General features: G+C 45.9%; 1 protein-coding gene across 9 annotated transcripts; it reads left to right on the top strand.

Annotated features, from left to right (window-relative positions):
• The first annotated feature begins 144 nt into the window (after positions 1-144).
• Positions 145-21,645, top strand: snap91a (synaptosome associated protein 91a). Of its 9 annotated transcripts, none has more exons than XM_029839062.1 (30): positions 145-519; positions 633-924; positions 8,322-8,467; positions 10,048-10,123; positions 10,432-10,534; positions 10,811-10,904; positions 11,001-11,112; positions 11,187-11,293; positions 11,377-11,418; positions 12,377-12,438; positions 12,683-12,691; positions 13,094-13,106; positions 13,221-13,405; positions 13,506-13,597; positions 14,484-14,498; positions 14,618-14,812; positions 15,892-15,948; positions 16,693-16,950; positions 17,705-17,788; positions 18,073-18,141; positions 18,420-18,545; positions 18,728-18,799; positions 18,921-19,157; positions 20,115-20,297; positions 20,399-20,417; positions 20,624-20,714; positions 20,851-20,895; positions 20,979-21,113; positions 21,220-21,308; positions 21,540-21,645. In XM_029839062.1, exons 2-29 carry the CDS (start codon positions 795-797, stop codon positions 21,298-21,300), a joined length of 2,838 nt encoding a protein of 945 aa, XP_029694922.1. In that variant the 5' UTR covers positions 145-519; positions 633-794; the 3' UTR covers positions 21,301-21,308; positions 21,540-21,645. The 9 variants fall into 9 exon arrangements, with proteins under 9 accessions (XP_029694922.1, XP_029694921.1, XP_029694918.1 ...); XM_029839061.1 differs by having other exon boundaries at positions 15,871-15,948; positions 20,130-20,297; XM_029839058.1 differs by having other exon boundaries at positions 15,871-15,948.
• The last annotated feature ends 378 nt before the right edge of the window (positions 21,646-22,023 follow it).

The raw sequence follows: 22,023 nt of genomic DNA, 5'->3' as shown, positions 1-22,023 counted from the left end.
AGAGGCGTCAAGCTTGATTTAACCCTTCGTGTGTTTGTAACGACACCGTCCTTGCCTGTTCTCGTCTCCGGCTGAAGTCTCGCGAGAACAAAGAAAGCAGCGAGGTTGGTAACCCTGCGTCACCTGACTCGGAAGGAGGGGGGCGGGGCGTGGTGTCGACCGAGATCGATAATTTAATAATTTAATAAACACGGCGACGTAAATCCGCCGAGGACCGTGCCACCCTACGAACCGGGTCAGAGCGCGCATCTCCGGGGCTGCGGGGCTGACGGTGGCCACGGCAGAGAGGACTCGTCCTGCAGGGGAGGTGGAGGAGGGGACACCGCTGTGCTGGATGCTGGGGGATGATGATGCTGATGGTGCTGACGATGCCAGCCAGGTCCTGACTTTTCTATGAATGCCGGGCTGATACTCGGGAACTGCCGGAGTGCTGCTGCCGTGATAGAGTGAGGATTATCCCGGGGGCTGGGGCACACGAGGCGGCGACGAGCGCAGCGATTCGTCCGAGGAGCTGGACCAGTTAGTAATAACGCTTTAAAATTCTGTCCTGATTGTAGTGAATGCAAACCATTTTCTGTGGACACTGCGTCCAATTCGATTTTTTTCTAAAATCCTAAATCAATTTCATCCAGATCATCTACAAAAAAAAAAATCTGCAGAAAGTGCCCCCTTTTCCTTTCCCTCGGCGCATTGAAGGACAGCTGGGATTACTGGAGGCGTCGGGTTGTTATTTGAGGGGGCGATAGAACCATATTGGACGCCTGGGAGTCGAGGCTCATCCCCTCAGAAAGAAGATGTCGGGTCAAACGTTGACAGATCGGATCGCCGCGGCCCAGTACAGCCTGACGGGATCCGAGGTGTCCCGAGCGGTGTGCAAGGCCACCACGCACGAGCAGACCGCTCCTAAGAAAAAGCACATGGAATGTAAGTTTATCTATCTATCTATCTATCTATCTATCTATCTATCTATCTATCTATCTATCTATCTATCTATCTATCTATCTATCTATCTATCTATCCATCCATCCATCCATCCATCCATCCATCCATCCATCCATCCATCCATCCATCCTTTTGACCCTCATCTTCTCATGCACAGTTAGGCCATCACAGTGCCTCCCCCCATGCTTGTAGCTTCCTTGGTGCTCATGGACTATTACAGCAGGGCATCTTCCTCCCTTTGGAGCTGAAGCTGAGCACCAGTGGTTCAGTGTGCAGAGGATAACAGATATACCCCAGCTCTTCATCTTTGAAATGAGGTCTTGTCAAAAAGCACACATGGACCTCACCAGTCGCCTGCCTGTCAAGCGGTCCCACGTGGTCGGACACACCAGCAGAGCGCTGCTGGGTTTGCAGGTTGCAGCTGCTGACAAACCAGGCCAAAGAAGGGCAGGGATGCTTTAAAAGGAGCATAATGCAAGCTAACTGCAATTATAACACACACACTGCTGCATTTAGGTTATACTGGTATCACATTTCATACCATCTAGATAAGAAGTTGGTTGAATTTATAGATCTGCCCCACTGAGCACCGGCATACTGACTGATGGTGACCACCTATATCCACCTCCATTGGAATATCTTAAGTAGCGTAATGCCGTAACATCAGTCTTGTCGCTTTCATCTTTGAGAGCCATTTGCTCTCTTCTATTTATATACGTATATATATAGAATATAAGCCCAACAAGCTCATTCAAGCCTGATGAAGATGAAAAGTAAAGGATAACAAGATCATTATGACTCATTTAATATCATGGGAAAGCATTTGATGACATTAGTAATAGTCAAGTTTTCTCGTGTTGCTTCGGTGGTTGTGTTTTAATTAACAGGGTCTGATTGATGTCCTACTGATACCCATCAGAATTCCACAGAGGGATGTGTCAGTCATGCTTCTCTGAGAACCTGGGTTACAAAAATGTATCCTGTGCCCATTAAGCTCACCATTGCTAATGGAAGCGACCTGTAATACCAGTTAGCGCACTTGTTGCTAATGTAAAAGGTCATCACATGTAAAGAGGACTCCTGTTGGCTCAGAATGGTAGCAGATGCTTTTATAGACCAAATTCCTTTAAAATAAACATTATGAAATAATTTACCACGTTTCATTCTGAATATGATGACATTTCTTAGTTTGTCTTCATTTAATTTATGGTTTTATGATGATGAAACTGTTTAGCCCACGATCAAAACACACACAATTTTTTTGTCATTTTTACTCTGACTTTTCTCAAATACCCAGCGTTGTACAAGCATCTTAGATCCTGGCAATCCTCTAAAAATAGTCCATCATGGATTTTTTTTAATATACTTGCATCCAAATGCGTCTCGGTCCACTGCTCAGCTGATCTACTTTGAGGGACATCCACACTGGAGCTGGGTAGTAAACGCGTCGCAGTGACCCAAAAGCTCTTGAGCAAGCAAATGCAAACGTGTTGGAATATCAGAGCTAAACCGACTCAACAGTCTCAACAAAATATTAGTAGTTACTGAAAATAGTCGATGTTTGTCCTGCAGAATGGTCTCATTTTAGGTAAAGCAGCTTGTTTTAGGCAGCAGCTTTGAGAGGCAGAGAAACCCAGACCACAGGACCAGTATTTGTTCTAAAGTGCCAGCAATGGTCCAGATAACAGATGGAAAACATCCACCAAGAGGGTCTCTGCTCAGGCCTGACAGTCATCTGCATGCACGTGCACACACACCATTGTCTTTGTTTAGCTTGTATGCACAATTACTAAAAAATGATTTTGGATTCATGACCCTCAAGTATGTCCCCGTGATTCTATCCCACAATCTCGACACATACTTTTTTGATGCAGGAAGGCAGATATTTGTCTGTATTTTTATTTTTAGCAAAAATATTAGACGCTGTTCTGTCATTTCACCTTCTGTCTGTGGTGCTGGTGTGAAAGTCCTCTCAGCAAGATTAGAGCTCAGGCAGAAGTGCAGATGTCTGACACTCCACACAGCTCCAGTGTTACAGAAGGCTCTTTGTGTCTCAGAGTACCAGCTGTACCAGTACCAGTGTGTGTGTGTGTGTGTGTGTGTGTGTGTGTGTGTGTGTGCGTACACACTTCCTTGACGTCACTTGCAGCGATGCACACAAGCGACATGTGACTGATGGCACTCCACAAGTGAGGAGAAGCATATTGTGGAGGAGAAGGTGCAGCTGCGAGTCAAGTTTCCCAATGCCTGGGGAAACTGACGTTTTGGGATAATCAATGTGAGCAAAGAAGACTGTGATAAATGAAAGACAAAAAAAAAGGATTCTTCCACATTTCGCAACGCAGCTGCTGGGAGCTTGATTGCTGTGTCGCCCATCAGGCCACCTGAGGTCGCTGAGGTCAGCTTTTACAGTTAGTTATGTTGTGGTTTGTTGTGGTTATTTTAAAAAAAGATGCCGTTTCAACCACAGGCAATGAGGAATTCCAAAGGACATTTTAAGGAGTATGTGCAGCCCAGAGGGAAACAGCTTAAGGACGAACATAAGAGAGTTTAAGTGTCTAACAGAAGCCGCTCCTCTTTCTCGGCTGCTGCTCACGTTGCCCTAACCTCTTAATCCTGCTGTTTTCTTTTTTCTGATACTGCGGAGCTCATGACATTGATCTTTCATTCCTCAGTGTCGCAGTTTGGAACGACAGACTGACAAAATATCACGACTGAAATTCTCAGTGCATTTTTTAACAGTGATTATCACCAACAGCCATGATGTCATCACACCAATCAACATGTTTCCCTTTTTTCCTGCTCAGGGGATTTAGAGGATGTATGACCAGGAGTGCGTGCACTCCGTGAGGGTGGGTTGAGACACAGGAGGAGAAGCAGTGTGAAGTGTAAACAGCGTGCTGGGTTCCGTTTTGGCTGCCGAGGTGTTGTTTCCACAATGTGAGTCAGCGTCAGCGGCGTTACCACATCTGAGAGGCCGACTGGCACCCCTGATATGGGTGGTGGGGATCCTAGGGGTGCAGGAGCTCGGCCTGATGGTGAGGTTTTGAGCTGATGTTTTTTTTGTTTTGTTTTTTCAAAATTTGCTTCAACACTTTGGCCTACAGTGACAACACAAGCGCGCAATGAAATTCCATGCAAATTCCTGGATTCATCATTGTGCAGAGCTAATTCCACAATTGAATATTCAGATTACAGATTTTTAAACGTTGGAAAAGCACTGTTATCACACAAGAGGAAGCAGGAGGTAAATTAGAAATCACTGCCAGACATCTACCATCTTAACTGCTTAAGGACGTCGTGCATCAGCTGCTCTGTAGAGGAAATTTCAAAGGTTTGATGCCTTGAGAGGATCGTAGTCTGCTCTCCAGCAGCAGCATGGTTGTTTTTAGTCAGAAGCTGGTGAGAGAAGGCTGGTAATGGAGCACTGATCGCTCCACAGGGGTCCCTTTATGCTTTTCTTACATCAAAGACTGTGGGAGGTGAAGTATAAAAACAGTATTTGTGTATCCAGGTTACTCTTCTGGGGGCACGATCACCCATACTGTTGCCATCAGACCATTTTCCACTCCATAACTGCTTCAAGTCACTTTAAGACTATTTTATAAAAAATCCTCCCACCTCTTTGTGCACCTTGCCGTTCTTTTTCTGATGTTCTTAGCAGGTCGTCAAGTCGTCAGATCTATAAATGTCCCTGATGTCATAGACTGTACAGTTCTAGCCTGCACGTAGGGGAGCCTATTCAGGATCATCGGACAAGCTAACTGCCATTAGCAGCAGGATAAAAAGCCTGTCATTAAAACTGCGCTCATCCCTGGTCACCAGCACAGACATTTTGTAGACCAGCTTCACCCTCAGATGTCATTTCCAGCCTCCACCGTGTGTGGATCTCAAGGGCTTCCTCTTTATTTGACTGCCACACCGCGGTGGTATGGGACAGAGTGCATTATGGGTTTTTCCCCCTTCCTCCTGTACATTGCTAAAGGGTGAAGCAGCTATAAATAAACCCAGTGCATTCATGTTCTCTTCATGTGTAGCTCAACAAGGCATCACTCATGCCTCTTTTGCTCTGCCCTGTTACATAAATACCCTTTTTAGAGAACGCAGCTAGCTGTGCTATTAATGGAAGCATAGGTAAACATATATACGGTAAGTAAATATTGGTCTGTACAGTAGACGAACAATTGTCAGGGACGTTACAGCTGAATCACTTAATACATGCGTTTCCTGACTCTTTACTGTTGTTTAAGTATGTTGGATGGAACTGTAAAATAATAGGTTTAGCGTGTATGTGGGAGGTACTTTTATACTAATGTGGTTTTCACAGCGCTATGAGTCACATACGTGTGACCCCGATCAGCGTTGCTCCTGTGAAGATGATTCGGAGGGAATTTTGCTCCCTCATGTCACTGCAAATGCAAAAGCTTGTTTCCAAGGAAACCACCTTGACGTCCCCCGTTTGGTTTTTATCTGTACATTTGAGAAAATCCTCTGAGCAGAACACGTCAGGAAGCCTTGCGCAGATGCTTACGTGCATGCCTCCTCTGCACCGCACTAGCACACATTTACAGAAGCTGCTTACAGCTGTTGATACACTGACGGGGACTTTCGAGGAGCGGAGTCCCCGTGATCGAGGGCTGGGTCTGGCAGACATTGCAGCTCATCCTGTCCCGGTGTTAGATGACAGTTAAGGTGCTACTGTGCGACTCAGTGTTGTCAAGTTTCAGTGACCTTGTCTTCAGATGCCTTGAGTTACAATGACAACTGTATTTTCTTTGGATTTGAGGGTGCAGTTCTTGTCTTGGGGAGATAAATGGTCACCGATGTAGTAAATATTATACATACTGACTGAAATAGATACACAACAGATTGTGTACATTTTTTCCTGTAACACATGTGCATGCTAGCATCATCACTGTGACCATGTCAGCATGCAGATGTGTTTAGCCTTCAGCTGAAAGTGCCCCTGTGTCGTGCTAATAACAGCTCTTAGCTCGTGAGCAACAGAGCTCTGTGCTGCATAGAAATGAGTTATTTTTGGCTTCCAACCTCTTGACTGTAACTATTATCCCTCTGTTTAGTTTCTTTCTGCAATAATCCATCACTGGCATGCTCAGGTGGAACAACGTCCCAGAAAAGGTCACTGAAAATGGTTGTCGCAATAATAATTTACAGAAATGCGGATTAATCACCTGCTGCGTCTTTCTAAGCTGATGTGAAATCCCTGTGCTGATACCATTATGCCACATCCTCCTTGCAAGACAGAGGAGGATGTGTATTATGCATGCACTTTGCCTCCCTCACACAGATTTTCTGATTCATGATGTTTGGTGGTTTTGATCGCGAGAATGCGTCAAAGTGGGTTATTTTTGTGTATCAGTTGAGAGAGGCTCTGACTCTGCATGACGTCGTTGCACTGTGATCACATGATATCGCATCCTTCTGTACACAGGTTACCTCTGGGTGAGCATGCGCGCAGCTGCAGGAGGTGCCATTGACTGGGGGTCTGTCACTGGGCTGTTTTCCATTTTAGGTGCTCCACTACATTGAAAGACTCGCTATAAAGTTAAATGCCAAACCCAAAGTGAAGCTAAAGACGAATACCGGCAGGAGATATGCAGTGATGACCACATACAAAGAACCTGATTTGGTTGATTTCCCACGAGCAATTAAGAGTTTCAGCATCACAGGATATTAAGATTAAATGTTATTGTGAAAGTGTGTGAAAATTCAGAGAAAGTCTGTCGGTTTGGTACCGCTGGAAGGTTTAACTGCATAGATTAAAGGTTTTCATGGCGGTTCTGCACCAGCTCCACATGGAAACTTCCACCTGCTCGAAAAACGTTTCCCAAAACTTGAACGAACCTGTAAGAGAGGAGGATGAGACGTGCAGTCCTTGGTTTGGAAAATGAAGTAGTTAATCTCGTGCTAGTGCCGGTGTGATAAACCAGGAGAGCGACTGTGGGTATTAATCGAGCGGACAGGAGGTGACCTGCCTGGATGCAAAGCAAGTCACTGTCAGCCTGACTGTATCTGCACAGCGGGATGCCTCGCACGTTCCCTCTGCCTTACTCATGCTCATCCACATGAATAATTGAGGAGGAAGGTGGGGGAGACTGTGTGTCAGGGGCGCCTGCTGAATTGCTCAGCATCTGAATCGGACCAGAGACTCCCTGCCTGGTACGGTGTCTCGCCTGTCTGCAGCAGTTTGGCAAATTTGAATGACGACAGAGACAATTATGGCGCAAAATGTTCTGAGTCGATGGATTTGGAAAAGGCACGATGAGATGTGCAGATTTAAGGTAGAAACTGGAATTATATTTACAAAATGTCAATTTCATGAAATTGTGGCTCTTGTGAAAGGCAGAGTGAGACAGACTGAGATGCGGACAGAGACGGAGAGCGTAGGATGATGCTGGCTGCTGACTCATCAGGCCTGCAGGGCTTATCCCATCCCCCCCCCCGCATGTGCGTGCGTGTGTGCTGCCTTACTACAGAGCAGTACGTGCACAGGAATCATGCCTGCACCAGGAAAGCATTATGGGAAGGCAACAACCCTGACAGACTTGTAATGTGACCTTGAAGGCATTTTTTTTAATATGGCAGAAACAATTGGATTCCTCCTTTTTGTGACTGACAGATTTAAGTCGTGACTGTATTCATGTAGCACTTTTTTCCTGATGGCGGAAAATCCAATTCTGCCCTGTTAGTCTGCTGGGGTTGATGTGACCGTGCTGATGAGCTGGACCCAATAATGGTGTCTGCTCTGCTCTACTGCATCAGAGCGGTTAAATGATGTTCTCTCTCTGTCCACGTCCATCACAGACGTATGGGCATAAATCAATGCTGACTCTTTGAACTGAAGATTTTCAATTTCCTTCCCTTCTAATGGAAGCCATTATTGCACTTTCTAACCATCAGGCTAGTTTCTCACCATCTGTCCTTCCTCTACAAGGTTTACGTTCTGGTTGTCTCTTGCTTTCTGCCTCCCCCTCTGCTCATAAATGACTGGCTGCAGGACGTAGCTGAAGTCAATGTGAGTCACAACAGGCAGCCGTGACATAATGTGAAGACTTTGTCTGCATACATTTAGAGATGGAAAATGGCAGCTCTGAATAAACGAAGTGGCTCCCTCTGAGCTTGCATCACTTGGCAAAGTGGAAAACGTATAATCAGAGGCAGAATCAGAAGCAGCCACAATCTCCCAGGTACTTGAGGCGTGCTCAGAGGGAGAGATAGAGCTGCGCAGCAAAGGCCTGACCTGGCAGCACCACATTCGCACCATCACACTTCTGTTTTGCCATCCCATCTGTCTTCTTGTTTAATCAGCTTGTGCTCTGTTCCCTCGCTGATATTCTTCCCTGCTAATTTCTTCCCAGACCTGATCCAGGCCTCCCAGGACCAGACCAACGTGAACGTCCCCCAGATGGTCGACACGCTGATGGAGAGGGTCGGCAATGCCAGTTGGGTGGTGGTCTTCAAAGCCCTGATTACCACACACCACCTCATGGTGCACGGCCATGAGGTGAGCACGAAGCACATCCATTCGGTCCCACAGTGGACGTAGATCCCTGTGTTGTCGGAGCCGGGGGAAGTGGGAAAGCATTTATTTTGCTCTGAGAATCTAAGCCAGATCAGGATGTATGGCAGCGCCCTGCAATGGTGCCTCTGCTCATTCCAATTTCAGGCTTGCAGTGACACATTCACTGAAATAGCAAGTGAAGAACTCCCAGTTGCACAGATTGCCTTTCACATGCATGCACATCTAAAGTGGAGGCTACTTTTTTATGTTCATTCAGCCATGGTAGAACCATCAAAGAGGAGCACAGGTATGCAAACTGTACGTGGCGATGCACGAGAAAGCATGCTTTTATGTGCCCATGCCAAAATCGTGTCTACGGTAATTGTTTGCAAGTTATGATTGGAACCTTTACTCCTCAGGTCAAGATGGTGACAATCAAACAAAAGAAATGAATGAAATTGATGTACTTAATTAGACGAGATTATAATAAGCTAGCTAATTTACCTCGCCTTGTCTCTGCACCTGCACAGTCTCATTCCCTGATCTTTCCCACATGACTGTCATGATCTTTTGAGGCCAGAACGATGACTTGTTGTTATAGGTTTGTGGAGGAGCTCAGAAGAAGACAGAGCTCGAGCAGTTGGACAGAGCAGTGTGGTACCATTGTCAATGGCTGTGTTCTTCTTCTGGGTCTCGACCTCCTGACCCCATTTATGTCCTGTCCGCTGAAGAAAGGCGATAACTATAAACAGGCATCAAGAGCTCACTCGCAGAGATAAGCACGTGCTCCTTCAGGGTCACCGTTGCCCAGCTGTAAGAAAAGGGGACATTTATAACTTATAGATACAGTTCCAGTGAAATAAATATCTCAACAATTTCAGATTTCTATAATTCCATTTCCTACGCATGTGTGTTTTCTTACTTGATTTTCACACATGCCTTTAAAATCGATATATTCATAACTCTCAGCGCCTGACCGCATTAAAGTGAACGAGACGAAAGGGAGTGGAGAGGTGGCGTATAGTTCACCATTTCTCCTGGGAGTTATTCAACCTTAATTTTCCCTGAAGCTAAAATGCTCTATGGGTTGGTGTCTGTCTGTATGTGTGTGTGTGCAGATTCTGCATAGGGGGCCTATTTGTCTTTCTTACGCTCTGTTTCCTGGTCCTGTCAATGTGTGGAGCTGAATGTGTTGCACACTCCCACTCACTGCTGCAGTCGTGCTGTTTAAATGCAGCATTTTTGTCTCTAGTTATGCAAAACAATCACAATCAGGCCCTGTGGGAGTTCCACTTCCTGCTGCAGACAATTGTTTGAGATGCTTAAAGTGCTGAGCACCCTCCTCATTCTTTAAGACGTGTCCACAATCCAGTTATCATCAAACTGTAATACTGGGATGTAGTCTTTGCTGTTAAAGCAAAAGGGGCAGTTTAAGTCTTTGAAGTCCTTTTGATGGATGCAGTTTTTATTGTGTCCACCTTAAACCCACCCAGTGAAGGGCAAGAAACCAAGAAAAAGAAGGCACCAATATCAATTTAGTGTCAGCTATAGAAATAAACTATGTCTGTTCTTTTCATTTTTAGAAATTCCTGCAGTTGCTGTCATCGAGGAACACTCTGTTCAACCTGAGCAACTTCCTGGATAAAACTGGTTCCCATGGTGAGCACTGCTTCCTTTCCTTATAAACCAAACTACCAGTGTCTGTGTGGTCTACCCTGCCTCCTCTAATTAAAGCGTTTCCATGGTAATCAATTGCGGTGTACCCTGGTGATAAACACCGGGTTTGTGGCCTGGTGTCATGGGCATGTTGTCTAAAACAGGGTGTGGATAGAAGGCCAGATAACACCTATTTGCCTTGTCGCCCCTATGCTAAGCTATTTGATTAGCATTTTTTAAAGGTAGTGGTGTCTGTTTAAAAAAAAGAAGAAGCAACATTCTTAGTTCATATTTGCTTGCATCTTCCTCAGGCTTCGACATGTCGACCTTCATCAGACGCTACGGCCGCTACCTGAACGAGAAGTCCTTCGCCTACAGACAGATGTCTTTCGATTTTGTCCGAGTCAAGAAAGGGTACGTTTTCCCATTTGACGCAGCACAGTTCCTTATGGCGCGTCCTTCCTTACCGTACACATCTGAGTAACTCTGGAGTCCCAGTTGTGTGTGGGATGGTGCATGGTATGGCTGGAGCGAGCAGCAGCAGAATGCTGTTTCACCTGCAGACGATGTGTCACGCCAAGCCAAATCTTGATTAGACCGACTGGTGCAGCTGCAGACAGATGTTCCAGCGAAGAGACGACACGTAGGTGTGAATCGGTCTGAAACTCTCACCCTTCCTACTTTTATCAGAGCTGAGGGCGCCATGCGAACCATGACGGTAGAGAAGCTGCTGAAGGGAATGCCCATTCTGCAGAGCCAGATCGACGCGCTACTGGATTTCGAAGTGAGCCACACCCAGATTTTGGAATCCTTTTTGTCCCCCTTTTATCCATTTTATACTTATTTTCCTTATAATCCTGTGCTTTCTTTATGTGTGCAGGTGCAACCCAAGGATCTAAACAACGGAGTGATAAATGCCTGTTTCCTGCTGCTCTTTAAAGATCTGATCAAGTTGTACGCCTGCTACAATGACGGCATCATCAACCTGCTCGGTGAGAGCATTTCACTTGAATTGGTTAACAGAAGCCCACACATTAAGTCACATTTTGCCCGCTCTGCCCTCCAGAAAAATTCTTCCAGATGAAGAGAAGCCAGTGTAAAGATGGGCTGGAGATCTACAAGAGATTCCTGACGCGAATGACGCGGGTTTCAGATTTCTTTAAGATCGCAGAGGTAGACTCCAGACCTCGTTTCTTTGCACAGCAGCTGTTAAAGGTTGTGCCGGTGGATTCTAACGGCTCTCTTTCCTTTCACAGCAAATGGGGATAGACAAAAATGACATTCCTGAACTTACTCAGGTAAGAATCATTCACAGGTGCCGATCGGTCCTGAGCTTTGGAATGATTCTGTTTTGGATTCGCCACTTGCCGATGAAGCGAGGGAGCGAGCGAGTGCACAAGCCAGTGGGGCAAACGCTGACGTGCTGAGTCATACAGCTGCCTGCACATCTGCAAAACCATTGTGGCTCAAATATTCTTTTACAAAGTGACAACTGATTGTTATCAGCTCAACCTCCCAAAACCCCCTTTCCGACATCCTCATGACAGGAATAACATGTGTGCAGAGGGTAGAAGAGTTTTTCCGATGCAAAACTGCAAATAAGGGTGGAAAAAGCAAATTCCTACTCATTTCATTATGTATGTTCTGTATATCATAGGGATCTTAAAAATAATATTTGATACGGCCCATAAAATCTGATTAATGCATCCAGGGCAGCAAAGTGCATCAATTGCTCAGAGCCCTCAAACAACAGTGGCTTAATGTCATTCTGCACCATCAGGTTGAGCCGATGATGGGTTTGATACGCGTGTCATGAAAGGGATGTGTGTGTGTGTGTGTGGGGGGGGGGGGGGGGGTAACAAACACTATTACCGAGTTTATACTGATGCAACTGGAAGCATGACAACATCTGTGGTTAACACCTGTGGAATGACTGGTCTGACAGGGGATGGCAACAGGGAATTATTCTCTTAATAAATCCTTTAAGCTTGGTATCAGAAGGTGATCCCATTAAGTCTGGTTGAACTCGTTGAATATCACCTCATTAGCATCAAGAAGAAGCATTTCTGTAATTAATTGCTGTAGCTCTGTTTTTATTCAACGTATATGCAACATTCACTGATAGTGTTAATGCGTCTTAATGAGCTGAGACATTTAATGTTGCAGGCAAAAGACAATGACTCAGCAGTTTTACTGCAAGACATCCCTGGAGGTTGTGGGCCAATTTTATATGGGTGAATCTGTTTTCTTCTGCAGGCCCCAGAAAGTCTTTTGGAGTCTTTGGAGACGCATCTTAACACACTGGAGGGGAAGAAACCGTAAGTTGTCCACTACATCTGCAACAGCTGTAATGCAGAGTGGAAGCTGCGTCAGAATAGCAGAAGGAAGATGCAGACCTGTTTAAAAGTATCTACTTCTTCAGCCTTGAAAATGCCTAAATATGTTTGACTTCTTTTAATTAAAGCCAAATAACTGTTTTTAAAACAAAATAGAGTAGTGCCACATCGAGTACACGCTTCACCAATGATAACGCACACTTTTCTCTTCTTTTATTGACCTCAGTGAGGATAAGTAAGTATCCTTTTACAGTGGAAATCTCCCAATACCATTAAACCTTTGATTCTATAGAAAAGACATCTGAACAAACACTTGGTGTAATGTTCAAGATGCACTTCTATGGACACACATCATTGCATCGCTGTCGTACAGTTAGAGGTCCTGTTCATCATTGAAGCCTTCCTCTTCCTGGAACAATCAACATCCATCTAGATGTATTTAGATTATTTATTCTGTCTGACATTTAAAGGTTTTGTTGAGGAGGAGTTGCTCATCAGTGCAGTGTGGCTCCATTAACTGCAGATGCAGCCTGAATAGAATTAACTGCCCACTCACGGTGTCACCTGACTCCCATTTCATACGACTCAGTATTTATGTCACGGAACTCATTAACTTGGGTTGTTTTGGATTTTCCAGGTCTCCCACTAAGGTAAGCACATTATATTTTCATACACAACCTCTCAGTGTTTAGCTTGTGTGTGGGGAAAACCTGCTGAATCACTTGTGACGCTTGTGTCGTCACCTCTGGTCACTTCTGTCGCAGGACGCAACAGCCAACAACACCTCACCGGCTGCCGCAGCTGCTTCGGCTCCTGCTGCACCGCCAGCCAAGCCTCCCCCGCCCGCTGCCCCCGGCGGTCCACCAGCCCGCCCCGGGCCACCTGCCAAACCTCCCCCGCCCTCTGTTACACCCACGGCGCCTATCCCACCCGCCAGAGCCACCAACAAGTGAGACTCACTCGCTCTGCAGTATAAGAACGTGTATAATGAGCTACAGTGACTAGCCAGAATGTGTCCTCTATGTCAATGTTCCCTCTTTGTCTCTTAGTGCTCTCGATGGCTTCTTGTTGGACCTGGACCCCATGTCCTCCTCATCGACAAAGGGGGCAGCAGGAACTTCCTCCACAACTGGCTGGGGAGGTAACCTGTCTTCAAAACAGTCCCTCCTTCCCCAAAAAACACCCATAGGACAGTTTCTCCATGTAATAGGTCTCTATTACAGATCGATTTCCTGCAATAAATTATTATTAATATTAACCTTTTCATCTGATAATGAGATGAGTTACAGAATAGCATGTAACACCAAGCTACAACTGATGGTTGCGAGCGAGTCCAGTCCTCAAGGGCTGAAATCAAGCTAAGTTCTGTGTCTTACCGGGTAGAAACTACGTTCACCAAGTAGAACCCCAGGTGAAAATGTTGTCTAATTGTTGGACAGAAAACTCAGCTTTAATCCAGCCCTCGAGGACTGGAATTGCCCATCCCTGCTCTATAAGCTATCACGGAACTTTGTCATCCCAAGATAAACAAGTTAACTTGTGATCGCCACCTAATGGAAGATTTCAAAAGTCATGTGGAGCAGCAACATTCAAATGGAGCATGCTGTTGCTTGTCATATTTCATCCCCTTAACTGCTGAGCCTTTTGCTCCTCACTACCGAGGGCCATTTTCCAGAGCAGTGAAGTGCAGTCCCACCACAGCCATTTTATTGCTGCAGTAAAACAAATGGCATCGAGGAAGGCAAAAGAAAATCCACGGTCCGTGCTAAGAGAGGTTGGCGGGCACGGAAGGTATGAGAGGCAGGGGTTGAATAATCAATTCCTGAGCAGAGGAAATCTACACCAATTGATCCAGTATGAATAACAAAGTGTGCCATGCACAAGTCTCTCGTCCTTTCTGAGCACGGCAGGGAAGTTTAGCTGTGGCTTTTTTAGTGGCTTAAATATTTTTTAGGTCTCATCAGACCATTTTATTGCTGCTTTTGGGCTCATTCTCTCGCATCTGTGTCTCTTTCCATTTCTTGCAGATCTCTTGGCTGAGAGTGAGTGTCCCTTTCATGGCACCACACACTAAATGGGATTTTTTTTGGGAGGGGGGGTTGCTTTCAGCAGCCATGTTATTTTCATGCCATTGCTCCAGTTAATCGGTTTGTTCACACAGCAACCCCCGCTGCCTCTGGTGGAGCCTCCGAAGCTTCGCTGACTAATGGAAAGTCCGCTGATGCTGCAGCTCCAGCAGCTTCCGCAGCCGCTCCTGCTGCTCCCGTCACCGCTGTATCCGCCCCAGCCGCTCCTCCCGCCTCACTTCCTGTTTCAGCTCCTTCCGCCGTCTCCACGGACATTGATCTTTTTGGAGGTCAGTCAGCCTTGGGGAAACGATAGACCAGGGTGATAGAGCAAAGGTCAAAAGCAGTCACACTGTTAGAATATACATACGTTTTCAGTGTCTTTCAGTGGTAAAACATCAAGATTTGGCCCCTTTGTGAGAACATTCTCATAGATTTGGCATATTCAGTTGTTATAAATAAAGGATAACATGCAAGGATGCTGAAAGATATTTGGATTAATAATAATTATGTCAGTGTTATTATTCAGGTATGTCTGTTTAATGCTGAGTCTCACCAGTTATAATGAGCTTAGAAGGAGAATAAGAGCATATAGGTTCTGGATTCTGGGAGATTATTGAGAGATCAGTTTCTACAACTTTTATGTGTTTTTGTTTTATTTTCATCGCAGTGATTCAAATGTAACCATTTTGAATCCGCACACTTGTCCGATGATGTTTTTCATCCTGTTTTGCAGCAGACAGCAAAACGTTTGTCTTTTGCGACAGATTCCCAAAAGAGCCGAGGGAATAAAGTTGCTTTTGGAACTACATTCGGAACATGATCTCATGCACGTCTGTAGGACAATGTAGTTCCTCTGCTTTGATGACATTTCCAGTGCTGCCCTTGTTTGTTCATGGCCCTGTTTGGTTTACACAGTTACTGCCTCGCAAACATATTCTGATGGATTTTATTGAATATTTAAGTTCATGTTGAGACAAAGAGAGAATCTACCCCATCTTTCCCTGAAATTTGCCGCTCTTGTCACAGAGTAAAAGTGACTTGTGACAACTTGCCTCATCCCTCACTCTTGCACAGGGTCTGTGCTCACTGAATGCAGCATTATGCAGCCCTTTCACACAGTTTTTTTGATAACTTCGGGTACTATTAAATCCTCTGCAGTCACTGGGTTGCATATTTCTTGTATTCTCTGAATTTTCCTGACGCTGACCTCTCATTTTTTCTGTTCCCTTCCATTCCATCTACTGGCCCACCTTTTCTTTGTTACATCCATGTGTCCGTCGGTGTGTTGGCTTTCGGTGTTCTGTGTGGTGTTCGTGTTGCGGCTGTTTTGTCTATGATGCCCTAGATGCCTTTGCGCCCTCCCCAGGAGACGGTCCTTCCACGGTAGCTGCGGCCCCCGCTGCTGATGCATTTGCTGGATCTGGTGGGTGACAAAACAGCTCAGTAGGTTTGTGTGCGAGAGAGAAATAGAGAGAGTGTGTTTCAGAGCTGTTGTTGCATTTGTTAAAAAATATGGCTTCTGCTTCTGCTTCTTGAAGACAGTAGAATAAACATGCTCGCAGGGGCTACTGTCTCACTCCAAATCCTGCTCCAACACCCCAGTCATGGACCCTTGCCCCTTCATCTAAACAACATTTCTGCTGCTAATATTCACCAAGTGAATACTGCCATAAAAACAGCTGATACCTACACTGATCCTCCCCCACCATGATGATTATTATACTAATCATTTATGAGCTTTTCAAATACCTCCATTAGTCTCTCTCTTTGGCCAAGGTAAGTGTAAAAGGTGCCTTTAGCAGTTCATAGCACAAGACTGCTCCAGAGGAGCATAAAGAGCGCTTTGAGTGATTACTGGCTTCACTTTTCCTCCAGGTGGACCCTACATTGTTCATTGAGAATCAATATCAAGGTCATTTAGTACTCATGGTTTCTCTGTGGAGAAAAATAGAAAAATGTGAAACCCTCAGAACTTTGCTAGCTAAGAAAAGAATTGTCCCCACAGGTGAACAACCCCCCCGTACTTGTTGTTTTATTCTCTTCATCCCTAAATTTCTTTCCGCTGCTCGTGATGCAAATATATTTCTACTACTTGTCGGTTTAACTAATGCCTTTTCCTTCCTTGTCTACCTTCTACCAACCCTTCGACACCACCCGCCACCCAAAGACCCCTTTGCTACAACAGAGGGGAGCGGCAACATCGCTCCAGAGCTGGACCTCTTCGCCATGAGGCCGAGCGATACCGGCGGCGCCACCCCTTCCGCGTCCACTGAGGAGCCACCTGTCGTCACCCCCATCGCTGCCCCCATCCCTGCCCCCACCGCCTCCTCCACCACCATCACTACCACCACCGCTGACACCGCAGACACCACTGACACCACCACCACAGAGTCTGCAGCCGCCCCGCCTCTGGATATCTTTGGTGGTAAAAGTCCTCTCGCTCTCGTTATGCATCTCACTGCATTATGACAAAGAAAAAGTAGCTCTGGATGATGACGATGATGAAGAAATTAACCTGCGTGACTTTCTTCGCATTTCCCATGATACTTTCCCCTCAGTTATAGTCTTTAACAGTCAAAGCATCTTGACCTCCTCTGCTGGATCAAAATAAGATCACAAAATCTGTTGTTGTGGTGTTAAATCCTCAAAATTTTTGTCTATGGAACTTTATCTCGTTCATAACAGAGGTGGCTCAACATGTTTTGACAATGGAGTACTAACAGATGAAACTTGGAAGAAAAGCACTTTTCTTCCGCTTGTATCAATTGTTCGAGACCCTTTCGGCTTTGAATGCTGTTGTTGCAGATGCAGCAGAGTTAAATGGGAATATTCCGCAAGGCCACACAGCTTTGTGAACTTGGATACTCGCACACTTGGCCCCAACTGGCACCCTGTGCTGTTCCAGCTCATGTCACAAGCATTTCTATTTACGGAACTGAAGATCATGGAATCATGGATGGAATTTTCATGCTGGGAGTTGAATATATTGGAAATATTCCCTTTTAACCTTTGCACTGTTTCATTTTGCATCGCACTGATCAGACACACGGCAGCGTACCGGTTCAATGATGAAAATGTTGCTCTCTCTGCTTTGCCGCATCTCTCTTCTTGACTCATCTTTGTGAATGCACAAGACTTGGAATCTGAATGTACATATAATTGTGTGTCCTTATTCTTAGATATGTTTGATTCTATGCCTGCGCAAAGTCCTACCACTGAATCCAAAGCTGCTACCACTCCTAGCGTAGACCTTTTTGGTGCAGGTACCAGAGTTGAAATCCATTTCTCTGTGTGGAACCTCTTCATCTCTCCTGGTTTCTGTGCCTCCACTCCTCTGCCCCCCCCCCCTCACATGTCTTGGTTTGTCTCTCATTGTGGTTTGAGAATTGTGCATGTGACCCACTCGTCAAGTCGTGGATTCTCCTCGTAGCTGCTTTCTTCCGGCTGCAGCTTTTCTCTGTGCCGTGCTAATAACTTTCTTTGCTCCCCCACCTCCACGCTTTTCTTCTTTCCTGTATCCTGCCTCACGCTTGCGTCGGTAAATTAGATCTTCCTGCTGTTTCACGAGGGCCTTCTCCGTTGCCCGAACTGGCTGCGGCTGGAGACATCGTGACAGGTGAGTGAAGCTGCTTTATCTTTCCCGCATCACTGTTTTCCCTTCCTCCCCTTCTGAAGAGTGCAACCAGCCTCGCCCTTCAGCGTAGAGCTCTTCTGCTCTTCAACTGGTGCACACTTTAAGGATGCGGATGCAGGGATGCTTGCCTTCACCTTCTGCTGCATGTCTGTGGGCCTTTTAGAAAATCAAATCAAATGAAAGTAAAGCGTTTGGTCTCAAAGAGATTTATTTAAAGTTGTAGGTAATAATACCATTTTGCCTTTTCGCCCCTGGTTCAGAATCCTATGCATCTCCAGATCCTGCTGCTCCAGCTCCTGCACCTGCTCCTGCCTCTGCTCTGTCTCCAACAGAGGCTTCAACTCCACCCAAAGCAGCAGAGCCATCACCTGTCATTGACCTGCTGGGTAGAATATTACAGACTACACACACAAGCACACACACAGACTACATGCTACACAAGCTGACAAAAAATAAGAGAGGGTCCTGTTAATGTACTTATTAATCACCCTTTTTTAAAAGTCTTTCCTCATGAAGATGATCTTGCCTCCCTTCATGCTGCGTTGTACATAACTGGACAATCCTACAGACTCCTTCGGAGGTTCTGTGGAGGAGACACTGACCCCAGCACCTGCGGCACCTGAAGATGATCTGCTAGGAGGTCAGACCCCTCTCCTATACTGCAGTGTAGTGTTTGTAAGGTTATAGTCATTTAAATGAGTCAGCAGGAGAGTTTTGTACTTGTTAAAACAGTGTGAATAATGATTATTTCCCTCTGTCAGGCCTCATGTCCCCCACCCTGGCTCCCACTGCTGCTGCCCCAGCTTTGGCTCCAGCCATGGCTCTGGCTCCGGCTCCAGTGCAAAATGACCTGCTGGAATCAGGCTTTGACAATCTGGGTTCCCTCCCTTTCCCGGCAGCACCCGTCCCTGCTGCAGTAGCGGCTGCGCCTCTAGTACCTGCAGCGACAGACCCCCTCCCCTCCGCACAGGCGCCCCCTGGTGGCTTCAATGCCTCAAGTATGAAGATTTCAATACCTTGCCCTACAAACGATAGGTTCTTGTGGAATGTCTTGTTTATGTTTGCACAGATCTCCTGATTGATGCACAGTGGGCTGCTAAGAATTCTCAAAGTTGACCAACTAACTAACTAACCTTTTCTTCCTGTGGAGAGCTTAATGAGTGCATGCTGGACACATGGATTTGTGCTGCTGTGACAGTCCTCCTTATTTCTGCTATCTGCACACCTCAGCACCACTCGCTCTCTCTTATTCTGATCTCTTTCCTTGTTCGTTTCACACTTTGAAAATGTGTTACTTTCTCCACTTTCTGCCCAACCATCCCCTCTGCAATCGTTCTGTCCCTCTCTCTGATCCCATCCACACCCCTTCCACTCTGCCGGGTCACTGCTTGCTTCTTCTAATCTGTAATTGGTGAGTTGGACTTCGCAGAATGTTGCAGCATGTGCGGTTTTGGCCAGTCACCCTTTTTCCTCCTTGCATGAAGGGACAACCTGATGACCTCCTGCATGAGACGGGACCAACTTTATTGCTTGCAACTTCATCTACCTTCACCCCCTTTTAGCAAAGAGGGCTTTATCTGGTCAAGTCACTGAATCTTGAAGGGGAGTTCCCAGGTTTTCACCTCTATCCTAAAAATGCAACACATACAAGTCTCTTTTTTTGCTCATTTTTTTGTGAAAACCTGAAAACTCGTTGCCCTCAAGGACGAAAATGGTGCTATCCTCACAAAAATGCACCCGATAAAACTGACACAGCAGGTCCCAGTTGCGTTCCTTTGAATGCTCCCGCGTGTTTTACAGCGCAGTCCTGCATTGTGCATGTGATGCACAGCTGACTGGATTGCCCTCCCCCCTTCCTCTGCGCTGTCTGGACATGGCAAGGCTGGATAAGACATTTGAGAGACTGTAATCTGTGTTGTTTGTCTGATGTTGTGCCATTTCCCCCCCATCAAAAGTGTTTGATGGATTAGGCGACTTGCTGATGCCTGCTGTAACACCTCAGAGCACTGGGGGCAGCACTGCTGGAAGCATGGGCACTCCCATGACGCCAGGCATTGCAGCTGTGCCTCCTGCCACCCCACCTCCCGGCAAAACCATTGGGGGAGTCCTGGATTCTGCTCTGGACAACCTGATTGGAGGTAAATGGCAAAATGTCCTCAGTGGAGTGAGGTCATTGTGATTTATAATACTAGATAAAGTGAATTTTCACTCTTAATTGTAATTTCTTTCCTTTTTTCAGACCTTGGAGTAAAGAAAAAGTAAGTATGCAGCAAAAAGTGTAAAGTTTACTCACAGTAGCAGGATAACATGTAGACTGTGTGAAACTCTAAGCACAATATTTAATACAATAGAATAGAAATACTCAGATTTAATGTCCTTTTTAAATGTTATTTTTTTTAAATTAGAAGGGTTTCAAGGATTTTTTTGGTAAAATCTAGTTTTAGTTACACTCCAAATCTTTTAGGGATGCACAGAGTGAGAAAAAGCTCACTGGAGGTGCCAACTGGACCCCCCAAGTCGCTCCTACAAGTTGGGGTACACCGGGGGCCTCCATGGTGAGTACAGCAAGCCTTCGGACATGCACACATATTTGGCTAAACAAGGCTATTTAACTATCTCAGTTCTAAAAGCTAAGATGTCCACATGCTGCAGTTTTGGTCCCAGGATTTAGTTGTTGTTCTGTGTCTCTAGGCCGGTTCTGCTCCTGTAGCTCCCGGAGCACCGGGCTTTGGCCTGGTCAGTTTAATTTCCTTTCTTCGCCTTCATTCCTCAATGTTTTTGTTTGTAATCATTATTGTCTGTTTACCCTGCATTACCAGCCTCCCACAGTCGGGCCTGGCGCTCCCATGATGCAACCCATGATGGGGCAGCCTATGATGGGACAGCCCATTATGAGACCTCCCTTCACTGGGATGGCTGGAGCTGCACCTGGAGCTGCTGCACCAGGAGCACCGGTACCGATGTCCACTGGGGCTACAATTGAGCCATTTTTACCTTGATATAAAATCTAGATGATATCTGTTTATGCTTCACTGATCACTTTTTGTTTTGGAATTTAAGCTTTCATCTGGACCTGCCACTCAGAGCCCCAAGAAGCCCAAGGACCCACTGGCAGATCTCGACCTCAAGGACTTCTTATAACGCCCCGGGTAGGAGCTCAGAATTGCTCTTCTATTGCTTTCACTTCACCACAGGGCAGATAATTAGAAGATATGCAAACTGCTTGAGAGCTCTTAGCAGAAGCACTGGGTGGATGGTAATTAGTTAAAAAACAAACGCTTTGAACGTAATCTTTGCCTAATAAAGTGCAACAGTTGAAACAGCTTGTATCAAGAGGCGCATGACTCTTATTTTGAAATGCTCTCCATCCTTTCTTCCAGATGCTGTCTTCAGCAGAGCAAACACCCCCTTCACCTTATACCTGGTGTCCATCAACATCTGCAGACACCAGCAGTGTTTATATACTCGACTTTTACAAGAGCGCCTCCTCCCCGCCCTCCTCCTGCTTCTCCCGCGTGACGTTGTAGCACAAACTGTGAAAGTGAAACATAGCAGATCAAAATATACGTATACATAGGGGGAAAAAAAACACACGCCTGTGCTTCTGTAGATGTACTAAACCTTTGTCTTAACAAAATGGGTGTAAAAAAACAGAAAAAATCCACAAGGTTCAGAAAGAAGTGACGTGTCTTAGACTTATTTCTAGTGTTGAGATGAATGATGGACGTGCTGTCCTTAAACCCCACCCACTGTCCCGTCTGTGTCCCGCCTCTTTTTGTGGGAGGAGGAGCTCTTCTTCTTCATCTCTCCCTGATTGGCCGGGAGCGATGCGGAAGGCCCGGTCGCTTTTTGAAGAAACGTTGT

The sequence above is a fragment of the Takifugu rubripes genome, chromosome 7 (genome assembly GCF_901000725.2).
Source record: "Takifugu rubripes chromosome 7, fTakRub1.2, whole genome shotgun sequence".
In the NCBI taxonomy this organism is placed as follows: Eukaryota; Metazoa; Chordata; class Actinopteri; order Tetraodontiformes; family Tetraodontidae; genus Takifugu; species Takifugu rubripes.
Note: the sequence above shows the minus strand (reverse complement) of the source record. Positions and strands in the feature narration are given on the sequence as shown.

Bases quoted from the DNA above. Each gene is read 5' to 3' on its own strand.
- snap91a (XM_029839058.1), top strand. From the start codon at position 795: ATGTCGGGTCAAACGTTGACAGATCGGATCGCCGCGGCCCAGTACAGC. The intron at 18,142-18,419 runs GTGAGTGAAGCT...CCCCTGGTTCAG, and splicing joins GGCTGGAGACATCGTGACAG to AATCCTATGCATCTCCAGAT. The intron at 18,546-18,727 runs GTAGAATATTAC...ACAATCCTACAG, and splicing joins ACCTGTCATTGACCTGCTGG to ACTCCTTCGGAGGTTCTGTG.